The sequence below is a fragment of the Ascidiella aspersa genome, chromosome 9, assembly GCF_963924565.1.
Source record: "Ascidiella aspersa chromosome 9, kaAscAspe10.2, whole genome shotgun sequence".
NCBI lineage: Eukaryota > Metazoa > Chordata > Ascidiacea > Phlebobranchia > Ascidiidae > Ascidiella > Ascidiella aspersa.
The window spans coordinates 13,060,117-13,073,237 of record NC_139455.1 but is presented as its reverse complement, the minus strand read 5'-3'; the positions used below and the strand labels follow the sequence as shown (position 1 = coordinate 13,073,237).

Sequence of the window (13,121 nt, the reverse complement as noted above, 5' to 3'; positions counted from 1 at the left end):
TGCGAAGCCTGAGGATCAGGGAGGCTCACATAAAAGTACACCTCGCTCGACAGCATGATGTTAAGTTATAAGAAAGTCCAGCAGGAGGCTTTGGCCAACTTTGAACATGATCAGGAAGCACTAAAACTTCAACGAAAAGCTGGAAGAAGCAGCTTTTTAAGAAATCCAGGATCGAAAATCGACGCGCAAACTAAAGCTTTACGCCTTAGACGGCGAACATGAAGTCCATAACTAAATGTTTTGACTTTTTTTTTAACTCCGCGCGGATCTAAATTGTATTTGTAGTACAGGGGTTTCCAATCTTATTGTTCTCGCGACCACCTTATGAGTTTTCGAAAATTTATGCGACACCAAAATTTAGTGTTTTGCACATAATCCAAAAGGCAATCACGATGGAGAATAGCATATATTTTCAAGATTATTTTTTTACGACTTAACATTCCGACGTTACTTTGTAGAGTCATGCCTAAAATGTTCATGGCGTCTCAAACGAAAATCCCCAACCAGACCATGTATGTTATTAAATTATGGCCCGCCATAAATTTTGGACCAAAGTTTGGTTTCACTAAAAATGTTGGACGCCTTTTATTTAGACCAATAAACAACTTTGCATTAACGCAGTTGAAGTTGCAAAAAACTTGAACACGCCGGCAAAAAATCATCGCAAACCGGCGGTTAAGAACCACTGCATTAGATAACTAAATATTTTATGACATTTAGCTACTACTTTGTCGTTTAGTTAGGGTGATTGTTTAGTTAAAATTGCATGGTTTTGTATAACGTTTTCGACTAATTTATTTTTGCCTTTTTTAGCTTGCCGCAGGCAGAAAAAGTTGGAAACTACTGATAGGGTATATTTTAAAACGTTCTTAAACCATTTTAAACTATACGACTTTCTTTCTGTACTATTGGGTTACAACCTTCAAATATGCGAAAAACTTGAAACAACACACACAAATATAAAGATTTTAATTTTAAAGAACTAACACTCTTGGAAAATGTTTACAAAATGTTTATTGCCGCGGACACAATGTAACAACGTTTAACAATTGAATTCCCGACACTTTTTTCCATCAGCCGTAAGATTTTCTCCTTTCCTGATAAACTTCTATCTCATTGTTACAAACAAGGTGAAAAATAGATTCTTCCCTGTACATTAAATCTTGCTTACTAACATGCAACCAATCGTTGACCTGTCGCAAATGTAAAAGAATCGGTTTAACATAGAAAAAAAAACTTATATCTTTACTTATAAATTTAAATACTTTCAAATACAAAATAGGCAAGGTAGGTTTCTTAGTCACCTTGGGGACATTTTTATAGATTTTGAATGCAACCAAACCTATTTCGTGAGATTTGACTTCTGTGTCTTTTCTTCACTCGTTATAATGTCTTGTTGGTATAACTAATTTCGCTTTCAACAATTTTCATATTTATGAAAACCTGATTTTATGAAACCTGATCCACGCCTTTATACATTGCCCGTTTTGTAAAAAGACAATTGGAAAAGGACTCGGGATGTGGCTCAACCTAAATGTGTGAAACTCAACTCGAGTAAAGTTTGTCTTGTTCCCAATACTTATAAGCAGGGCGATTACTTTTTGATTTGGCAAATAAAGTCAAAATTTAGTCAAATCTTAGACGTTAAGTCAAAATTTGTCAAAATCAGTTACAAACCTAGTTAATCAGTTACAAACCTAGATACCACATTGTTGAATTTAAGTATATCTCTCATAGGTATAGTCTTTTATGGCACTTTACATTGTGTTCCGATTATTGTTTACAATTTCGTTCCGCTTGACTCATCAAAGTTTATATTTTGGCGCCATGCTGGAGCGATCCGCTTGTTGTATTAAGTTTTTTGTTAAAGTTGAACCAAAAACATTCATTTTAGTTCCGTTTTGGCTAATGTATTTTTTTTTTTTTAAAAAGATTAAGGTTCGGTTACGGTTAGTTTAAAATTAGCCCAAAACCGGTTCATAAAAGTCCAGTTCGGGTTTGATTCGGACTATGTGGTCGCCAGCCGGGTATAAAACTCGTGTTAAACTTTATTAACTTCATTATTATTAATATGACCTGTTAATTTTTCCAGTGTTCCTTGTTTTAAATTATTGCGCGCTAATCGTCTATAGCAGGGGTGGCTAACCAATAAGATACCAAGAGCCACATTTGTTCTTTGTTAACCGCAAAGAGCAACACCTTACATACAGTCTAAGTCGAAAACTGCAATAATCCATAACTTAACCAAATAACATCGACACATTCTAAAAAATCATAATTGCAACATGTCTAGGTGCAGCATAAAACTGGGTGAAGAACCGCATGCAATCCGCGAGCTGTGTGTTGGCCACCCCCTCTAAAGGCTGGTAGAAGCTGTTTCCAATATTTCCACCATAGGCGGATGGCCTTTCAAAGTTTTGGGAAAATACGTTGATCGGTATATACTGAATTAGCATATTTTCAGTAAACATTTTTTCAAGAAAATATTATTGCAAAAAGGATTTAGTTATAGTTTAGTATATTCCCTCCCCGCAGCGCACACCTAGCATTATCTCTCTTCAGCCGTCGGGTCACTGGTACACATCAATGCAAAAATACCTTGCGAAGTCTTCCAATACTGTCCACTGTAAAGTAACCTGCCGCAAGTTTAGCGAACAGTAGAACTTTAACGGAGTTATTGCTCCAAACAGATTTGCTATGCTTGTGAATTCTAGTTTCGTTAAGTCTCCCCGTGTAGTGATCGATTGCCGACAAAGGAAATTGGTTCCGATGCATCACCGAGCTTTTCTAAAATACAAATGTGCGGTTGTGCAATTATAGTGTATAGAAGGGAAGTACCCGAATTTTTAGTGCAGTTTAATAGCCACATGTGTAAAAACCAGAATAGCATAAAATTAATCTTGTACTTAATGATACAATGCATGACGTCGCTAAGATGTCAAGGATTCTAATTAAGGTTGGGGACGTGTAGCCATTAACAAAAATGGATGACGTAATTATGATGTCTTAGACACGATGTTTTTCGGTTACTTTTATGGGAAAAGTTTCTTATCTTTTGCTGTAGTTTCTACGTTAATTGTTATATATCTCTATTTTGAGACATGAAAAAGATTATCGCTAGGTGTAAAAGTGAAAAATAACCCTAATCTGACAATTCTAAGTAGACATGTACTGTAGAGATGATATGGACCCCAATAGCGTTATGAACGCATCAAAATGGAGTGGTTGAAGGTAAAAATGTTGGGATTTTGATAATACCGATTTTTTAAAACATTTAAAATAACTTAATATCTAAAAAAATATCTTCAGTATGTATATAAACCTTTACAAACCTTAATAGTTAGCACAAGCAATACAAGTAATTCGCGAGTTTAACAGTGAAGCTAGGACAACACGGATTAAAGGTTTAGGGACAACCCGGATTTTCAGTGCAGTTTAACTGTAGCGCATTACTAATTTCATAAAATGTGTGATAAAAAATTCTGACTGGATGGCTATGGTAATTTTTAGGCATGGTGTAACAAATTTAATTTAATTTATTAGCAGGTCAAATTTGTTTCATTAAAAGCATATATAGTCAAAGGGTATAAAACTTGCTGAGCTCGCCATTTTGTAACCACACCCAGATAGAAATACGTTCGGTTGATTAAACGGAACTTGATGATACAATGCATGACGTCTCTAAGATGTCAAGGATTCTAATTATTTAAATTAAACTAAAACAACCGTTCAGGCTTAACAATTGCGGTAAGATATTAACGATAGAGACCTGTATGTGTTTGATAATTGAGCGTAAAAAATTTGTGGGGCCTAATTGGTGTCAGAAATGTCTTAAAACGTTTAACTAAGATATGATATTTACAGTGGAAAACATGCGCTATATCGCAGAAGTCCAGTCCTAAGAAATTCAGTATGATGGCGCCAAAGTAGCGTTGCTAATTAACTACGGTGGCAAAATGTTCACGTTGAAATAGCTATCAACCAAAACTGTATTGTCACAAAAACACTTATCTAATGTGTACTGTATGTCGCCTGAAATATTTGGACAACAATATTACTTGATATTTTATTTATCACTGAGTAAAAGTCCGCCTATCCACTTTTTCCAAAAAGTAGTTAGGACGTGATTTAACCATAACATTGGAGCACAGGATGGTCACAGTCTCACAGAACATGCCTTTTGCAAATTTTACGTCATGTATCGCGTTTTTGTAAATGACGCCCAATTAATTAAAGAGTCATAATTTGACAAATCGATTTGGTCCAATTAACGCTGTGGTTCCCAACCAAGTTGAATTACCCACTAGGGGGGGAATTTTTAAGGGGGAATTTATGTTACAATATTAATCTCTTACTGGTTGTCTCTGCTATGTGTTATTGCTGCATTTGCCATATATGAGCTTCGGAAAATAAATTTCGAGAAAGGACAAAAAAAGACCAAGCTTTGCACTTGTCTACGAATTATTGTGCAAGTGTAGGTCACTTGATTAAGCGTATTGTGACGTCATTTGGTTTGTGTGATATCCTGGTATTTAAATTTTAGATGATGCTGGATTTTTCGATATATTCTGGAAGGTTATGCGGGCTGTAAAAGCCCGCGTGGCAACTGCGAAATTTGTAGTGGGGAATAAGATTTAAATATCGACTAAAAAGGAGCACAGGGCCAAAAGGTTGAAGACAACAGAATTAACGTATTTTGTTACCCCTAGTGTATTCTTTATTATGAGAATAATCTCGAGTGTTTATCCGAATTTTGAATTGTGTAGCCATTAACAAAAATGGATGACGTAATTGTGGTGTTTTAGGCAAGTTTCTTATCTTTTGCTGTAGTTTCCACGTTGTTATATATCTCTATTTTGAGACATGTAAAAGATTATCGCTAGGTGTAAAAGTGAAAAATAACCCTTAAGCTGACAATTCTAGGTAGTTATGAACGCCTATAATCGCCTCAAAATGGCGTGGTTGAAGTTAAAAATGTTGTTAATTTAATACTGATGTTTTAAAACATTTAAAATAACTTAATATCTCAAAAAATATCTTCAGTATATATTTATAAACCTATACAAACCTTAAAAGTTAGCGCAAGCAATACAAGTAATTCGCGTCAGTTTAAAAGTGGAGCTAGGATTACGACCATATATTACAAATCGAGATATGCAAATAAATAAATTAGCTGGGGTATGTTTCTTCTACGTTAACGGTGGGCTACCGCTTTTCGAAAAAGTTTGTCCCGTTTTCTGCCCGGGTTTAAACAAGGAAGTCGAACCGTTTGACTTTTCCGGTTCAGTTCGGTTCGGGTTTCATGTTTTTTTCAGAAACCGGTTCAGTTACACCGCAGTGCTTCTCAACCTTTTTTTGCGGCGACCCAAATATTAAACGTAAATTAATGATGATGCTAAAGCGACCCAATTTTTTTCACAACTTTTTGTAAGCATAAGTGAACTACACACAAATAAGACAATCGAATATAAACATAAAAGTTTCAATTTAATTAATGTGAGCCTTGATTTTGTATCGTTTCTACAACTTTGTTAAAATTTGGAGCAATCTTGCTTAGTGCCAATCTCATGTCATCTTCGGGCTGAAGACAGTTTCTATTCTTTGTTTTGATATCAGTAAGCGTAGAAAACCCGCTCTCAAACAAACAGGTGGTAACAAATGGCAAGAGAGCTCTTACCGCGTGCGTGCCAACTATATTTTTTTCGTTCTTGATTTTTGTCTAAAATTGACCAAGAGTTTCTTCCTTGAATCTATTCATCAATGATCTGTCGCACTGAATATCAATGAATTCCTCTTCAAATCCAGTAATACTTTGGTAGCTTTCAGGCAAAGCGTCGACATTAATAACAAACGGATTGCCCACCCATTCCAAATCTTTTACATTTTTAGGGTTAATCGATTCATGTTCTTGTATTAACGAAGCAAAATGCCTGACTATGACAAGCTGGATATCATCAAAGCAAACCTCTTCCAAATCTTCCAGAAACTGATTAAAAACAGGAAATGATGCTGTTTTTTGAGACTCTATCTTCCTTTTCCACAACCTCAGCTTTTCCCCGAAAGCAATCAGTTTTTCAGATACATCGACCAACATTATTTTTGTTCCTTGCAAATTCAAGGCATTCAACTGATAAAAGATATCAGAAAGATATGCTACAAACAAAACCCACTTTTGATCAGCAAGCCTTTCTGCCAAATTATGCTTCTTCTTTATCAAAAATTGCCGAATCTCCTTGTGCAGAGTGACAAATCTCTCCAATACTTTACCGCGAAATAGCCATCTCAAATCAGAAAAGTATATCAGGTGTTGGAATTCAGCATCAAAATCTTAGCATAGTTTTTCAAACAGTCGTGAATTCAAAGACTTTGTCTTGATGAAGTTGACGATGTGGATTACATCCAGCATAACATTTCCTAGTTCAGTTGAAAGTCTGCGAGATGCTAAATTTTCTCGATGGACAAAGCAGTGATTGATTATTACATTAGGATTGATTTCTTTTACACGAGCCGTAAAACCTCTCCGGGATCCGAGCATGACTGGAGCTCCATCAGTGCAAACACTGGAACAATTTATCCACTCTAATCCCTCTTCATTTATAAAGGAGTTGACCAAAGCAAAAATATCTTCACCTCAGGTTGTTGTTTCCATAGCTTTGCAACATAAAAAGTCTTCTTCCAAATTGTTTGCACCAAGGTAGCGAACAGGTAGCAAAGCTAAACTCTCGACCTAGTTTTATAGACGAAATCAACTGTTTTTTGACATTTGCTGACATTAAAATAATGCGCCTTAAACCGTGTCATTAGATAGCGGTACTATATCTAACTTCTTTGCTACGTCATCACCGCACATTATGCGCACCATGTCGATGGCTGCTGGCTTTATCAAATGCTGTCCTATTGAATGAGTTTTTTTCGAACGTGCGATGTGCCAAGCAACTAAGCAAGACGCCATAGTTTCTTGCTTCAAAGTGCACATAAAAGGGTTGCTGACGGAATCGACTCTTTGTCGCTTCAAGCTTTGCTCTTTTCGTTCAAAAAAATTTCTATTTTTATCGGAAAGATTATTGTGCTTAGTATTCAAATGACGCTTCAGTTTATTGTCTTTGAGGGATTCATTGCTTAGTACTTCACTGCAAATTACACACTGTGGTTTGTCCATACCTTTGTCAAACAGGTATGTAAATCCGTAATTTAAGTATTACGGTCTATACTTTCTCCTAGTTGCCATTACTATAGAACTGTAAAACTAAGTTAAAATAATTAGCTTTGACTCGAACGTAGCTAATCTAAAGGAGTTTAAGTAAGTTATGACATTTAACCTTTAATCGAACGTAGCTAAACTAGTCTCACAGCAATCTTCACAATGCTTTTTTACTTGTGATTTCCTCAACAATGCACTGTTATGACGTCAACAAACAGTCAATAAGAAATGAATAAAGTAAGGTACTCAGATATCAAACGGCTTTGCGTAGACAAATTTAATTAGCGACGGCGACCCAAACCAACCAAGTGGCGACCCAGGGGTTGAGAAGCACTGAGTTACGGTTTCGGTTACGAGAAATTTGAAAGTTCCGGTTCAGCTCCGGTTTGATCATCGTTATTTCAAAACCGGAAAAGTTTAATCTAAAAATGTGGGTCAATTAATGTAGAAACCGGAAAAGTTTAATCTAAAAATGTGGGTCAATTAATGTAGAGACTGATCTTTGTATTGTAAGCCATCAAATCTAAGTTACATGACGTATTAACAAAACAGCAACTCATTATTGAAATATCTGAAAAATAAAAATACCAACGTTGTTTCAATATTCAAACATTTTTTGTAAACTTTTGAACATGGCATAACTTGATTATGTAAAATACAACTTTTGACGTCATGCTGGAGTGAACCGCTTTTATTTACAGGTTCGGGTTCGGTTAAGGTTCATGTTGTTTTAATTTATTACAAAAAACGGTTCAGGTTCGGTTACGGTTCGGAAAAAATTGACCAAAAACCGGTTCATAAAGTTCCGGTTCGGTTCCGGTTCGACTATAAATTCGATAGCGTGATTTTTTAGGGGAAAAAGCATTCATTAACTAGCGCATTGTTTTTTATTTTGGTTTCGTAAATTTGTTTTCATTTTATGCGTTGTCTATATATTACCTTTTGGTTAGCTATGTTGGTTAACAAAGCATTAGAAAAAGTTGGTTCTCGTTTCGTGACTTTTCTGCGGCGCAAGAACAAATTAAAAACAAATTCGCGGTATAGGGCTACACTTTCTAAAAACGAAGTTGCCTTACCACCCACACTAAACGGCAAGGCAATAGATAAGTACTAAAATATTATTAGCTATCTAATGAAAAGCGTATATTTTAGTTTTGCGTGATAGTCTGCATGCATCTTTGTAATATGGACAAATTATTTGTAATTTGTAAGTTACTTTCAAAACGAAGAGTTTCGCGGCTCACTTAATCTTTTCGGCACATTGGTGTTTTGCGGCACACAGTTAGAAATATTGCATTACAGTCACACTTAACATAAATGATAGTAAGGGTTTCACAATGTACTGCCTTACCCCTAAATAGTTAGGAAACACTGTAAGAAGCTGATGGTTAATAAAAGTTCAACAATGTCTAAATTAACAAGTATCGACTGGTTTAGATTCTTTTGATAAACTTACCGATCGTTTAAAAGTTGTTTTTGTTATTGTGGTTTCTTCTTTTGTGGACAAAGAAAGTTTCTGCCACAACATACGGGAAACGCTTCGTATGTTTGAGTCGTTGATGCTTAACCTGTTATTTAAAGCAACTTAAGGTTAATACGATTTTAAGGACCAAAGTGATCTTATGAAGATTGCCCTTTATATGATTATGATTTTGTTTGTACATCATTACAGTGAAAATGTTTGGTATTTTTTCTAACAAGCTAAAAATCAGTGTATATACTTGCTGAGACTTCTTGTCCGCGATAACCTGCCATTTGTTTTGGTTTGAAAACCGAAGAATTCTGTTTCCGACTTTTCCTAAATGTGTAATCAACATTAAAATCGTACACAACTATAACAGCAAAAATTAAGAAAAAAAAATAAACCATTAACACGATTTTATGTATTTTTGCGAAAGATAGAGTAACACTTCCATCGTACGCAATTAATATTCAGCCTGGTTTGTGAGATCTATGCCATGGAATGGGAACCGTGTTTTTATCTTTTTTTAACGTATTAAAAATATTTTTGGTCCTTATTATTTGGGCTGTTATATGGAAGTGGTTTGCAATCTACGGCCCATTAATACAAATCATCCTGGCCGCCGGGCCTCCTACAATCTGTGGGGTACTTTTAACTGTACACGATAAACTTGTCCATCATGCCTTAAGTTAACCATGTCAAATTCCTGAACCAATATTATGCAATAGCCAACGTTGGCGTATCTTTGGCGGCTACCTATTTGGGTTTGTGTTTAAGCCTTTTATAAAGGAATCTTTATCTTCAAAGAAAATACCAGTGTGAATCGTGGCAATTTCTATTAAGGAGTTTTCCAACTTAAGTTTTTCGCAATGCATTTGTATCGCGAATGTTTTCCTCCCTTTATTTATAGACAGAACTTCTAAATCTAAAGCACAACACATCCATTCAAATTATAATTTGAGCCAACTTAGACTAGATCAGGGGTATGCAACTTAAACTGTTGATATGCCAGTGTTCATCATATGACTTATTCGCGTGCCAACGTTTAAAACATACGAATTTAATAATGCATCCCTGCTAATTTGATCAAATATTATTCAATTGTTCGAAATGTTTCGTTATAAACGTTTAGTTTTCAGCAACTCATAGAATGGGCATAAAGGATGGATATTTGTGATGCGGATTACTTCATTCAAGTTTCTTTTATAGAGCTGCTTTGTTGACAAAGAAATGCAAAGCGTTACCGGACTATTTGTTTTTGTCATGCATGGTGGGCCATCTGTCGTTAAACCGACTACTTAGATAGTGGTAATCTAGTAATTTATTTGCAGCGCAATTTTAGGGTCTAAAGTTCAAACCTCGTGTGCGACTATAGTCCCATAAATAGAAACAAGTCCATAAATATTCCCATATAAACAGTTGCCAAAAACTTCGTTACACAACGGATAAAAGTGATATTTACTAAACACAAAGCTGACATTTTATTAAATCATTTTAGTGCTTGCTTCAAATGCGAGATTAATCTTACTTTAATTAAAAAAGTTATACAGATTATGAACAATGCTAAATCAAAATAATCTAGTTAGTTCAACTTTTTTTCACTTCTAGCGCAAATTTCAAACTTATTTGGAATATCGCCGTTTGTATTGTAAACAACTGCTCTCCAACTTGAAAGATTTGCACTGGAATGCCTATTTTGTAGTCCAGCAATAAAAACGAAATAGGAAATAGTAGTCGACATAAAGCGGAAATCGAAATAAGGCCTCAAATCGTAGAAATAAGACCTAAACCGTCAGAATTAGATCCAATCAACATTTTAGCTAAACGCTAACCCCACCCTTAACTTCATCACTAACTTCCCTAATAATTTCACCTCCCATCTCAAATTATAACCTTACCCATTACCCACTTTTATCCCCATACAAGAGCAAAAAGTCCGGTGCACAACAGCGGAATATAATGTTGAAACCAAAACGGCCGATGCCAGACCGACAGAGCATACTCGTCGCATGTAGCCCCCCTAATGTTTTAGATGTTATTAAGGTCATTTAGGTCTTAATCCGACAGGTATAGGTCTTATTTCCAGGTACGTACTTTGTTTTATTATGTCGTTATTATTAATTCGATGGTATTATAAATAATTCCGACTAAGACATTGTTGCTTTATAGCAGGTTTATTACAACACTGCCAATACGTCTCGTATACTTAGAATTAAAAGTTTTGCCAATTTAAAATATGCATTTTTGTAGCGTTTCATTCCATTAAACTGCATTTAAGCATGTTCGCGTACGAATTCGCTTGACAACGGCATGTGTTTTTAAGATCAATTATTTAAAAGATACTTTGAGACTTCATACCTGAAAATTTTCAACGCCTCAGCAAACAAAAACCTTGGTCGACCACTGTTACACATGCCGCCTTTTGTCTAAAAAGATGCCCCCAAACGGCAAATAAAGTTGGCGCGAAGTGTGAAAGCAATTTGCGTCCAGGTACAAAACGAAAAGAAGGTTTTAAAGGAATATCAGCAGCGGGCCGAATTAAATAGCTTCGCGAGCAGTCATCTCTAAAAAAAGATTTAATAATCCCTTCCACAAATGTAATCCTATTACAAAAGAAAGTTAACCTGGTGTTGTATGTGTTCCAAATAAAATCCGCTCTGTTTTGAATGTATTCCAAAACTTGGCGATGAGTAACATTCCGGTAGAAAAGTCGACGTCGAAATATGGGACTCTAAATCAATCTTTGATTGTTCCGATAACATAATAGTTACATTTTCCACTTTCACTTTTCGAGGTCGTCTTGTACGAATAAAGCAGAAGCATTTTTAGTTATGAACCTTGTAAATGCTATAATGCCTTAACTCCCAACAAAGTTTACCGCATGTTACGATAGCTAACCCAGCTTAGACATTTCGTGAAATAACTTTTAAATAGGAAAATAAAAACATTTTACAAAAGCATTATAAACATTTATATGTGTGTACAGCTGCGACTTAGTTTAAAGTAATACAGACCAATAAAATACATACATATAATAGTAGGCCTACACCAGAAGCCCAACGTGGGTTAACCGAAAGCAGTCGATCAGTACGAAGTTACGAACCAGATAAAGCATATAATGGTGTTATTCCACAGAAGGCTATTTCGTGTATTGGGTAAGGGTAACCCTTACACATGCCATACCATATTTTTTGAAAGGAGTTATAATAAATCAATAGGTATCGAATTGTTAAACAGGTCTAGTGTGCAAAAGTCAAAAAGCCAACTTAGCAAATAAGACATTAAACACATTATTCATAAATACAGTTGTACGTACCTGCAAAAATAGATTTTACACACCTGACGAATAAAACATCCACCAATAAATACACATATTACCATTAACATTGACCCAAATCCAATCCAGTACTGCTGTTCTTTACTAGGCATGGCTAGCAAACTATTGGTAAAACAGTTATATCGACGCTCTATTGTTGGATTTTCCAATGGATATGATTACCTAAATCCAATGAGGTTGCGGCCTTTGTGGTAAAGATAAAATTCAATTTTCCAAACGGGCAATTGCCCTTTGTAGAGTAACCAACGACCGTATCGGAATACCAACCTTTATATAAAAACATAACAGTGTAAATACAACGATGAATAACGTATAATTTTGACTTTCAATAGATGTCATTGGTGCCTACTCGTTTCTTAACGTGGTATTTTAGCCTACTGCCCAACCTCAATAATTTTATTAAAAATTAAACAAACATAAAAAAAAAAAATGGTTTTATACATCGTCTTTTAATATAACCGCCGCGTCATTTTTAAATAGAGAACACTTATAAATATTATTAACCCTGATGAGGGCAAATGGTATCTGCTGCCGAAACGTCGTTTTAAAACTTATTTTACACCAAAAGCGAGATATCTATCTATTAATGACTGTTGAGATCATATACATATAATTCACATAATTAGCAGATACCTGTTTATGCTATGGCTCAAACACTGTTTGTTAAGGAGTGCAAACCTGAAAGCAAAAACATTGCTTGTAGTATTTAACAATCACAACGTTAGACTGCTGCGAATACGCCGAAGTACAGCGTTTTTTAAAAAGTATATATCAATTAGTGTTCAATTTGTCACTAAGCTAGAAAGCCATGACCAGGGGCTTATCCAGGTCAGAAGCAATTAAGGCATGTCTTCAAAAAAATATATTTTTCCCAACTTACCAAAGGGATGCAATTTTTTTCGCTTTTTGCCTCAACTAATTCTATTTTCAATTATGTTTTTGCCATCTGAATCCTTTCCGCCCGAAGACGCCGTGCACATCAAGGTATGTTTTGCCGGGTGAGATCATAAACTCTATAAGTACAATTTTTTTATCGCAAAATGATAATCTATCTTATGTATCTAATGCGTTACGTCTTCTTTTCTTTTAAATATAAAAAGTTCAGCGTATGCTGGTTGACG

General features: G+C 35.3%; 1 protein-coding gene across 1 annotated transcript; it reads right to left on the bottom strand.

The window, feature by feature from the left end:
• Positions 1-1,073: 1,073 nt before the first annotated feature.
• On the bottom strand, positions 1,074-11,546 carry LOC146133054 (uncharacterized). The gene is made up of 7 exons (XM_083397635.1): positions 11,542-11,546; positions 11,288-11,462; positions 8,923-8,999; positions 8,658-8,763; positions 5,966-6,127; positions 2,599-2,787; positions 1,074-1,193 (listed from the first exon to the last, which is right to left on the bottom strand). Exons 1-7 carry the CDS (start codon positions 11,544-11,546, stop codon positions 1,074-1,076), a joined length of 834 nt encoding a protein of 277 aa, XP_083253761.1.
• Positions 11,547-13,121: the final 1,575 nt, after the last annotated feature.

Excerpts from the sequence above, each read along its gene's own strand:
- LOC146133054 (XM_083397635.1), bottom strand. Across the intron at positions 6,128-8,657 it reads AAACAACTTTTAAACGATCG|TTGAATGCCTTGAATTTGCA; the intron begins GTAAGTTTATCA and ends ATCTTTTATCAG. Across the intron at positions 2,788-5,965 it reads TTCTGGAAGATTTGGAAGAG|AAAAGCTCGGTGATGCATCG; the intron begins GTTTGCTTTGAT and ends TTTGTATTTTAG.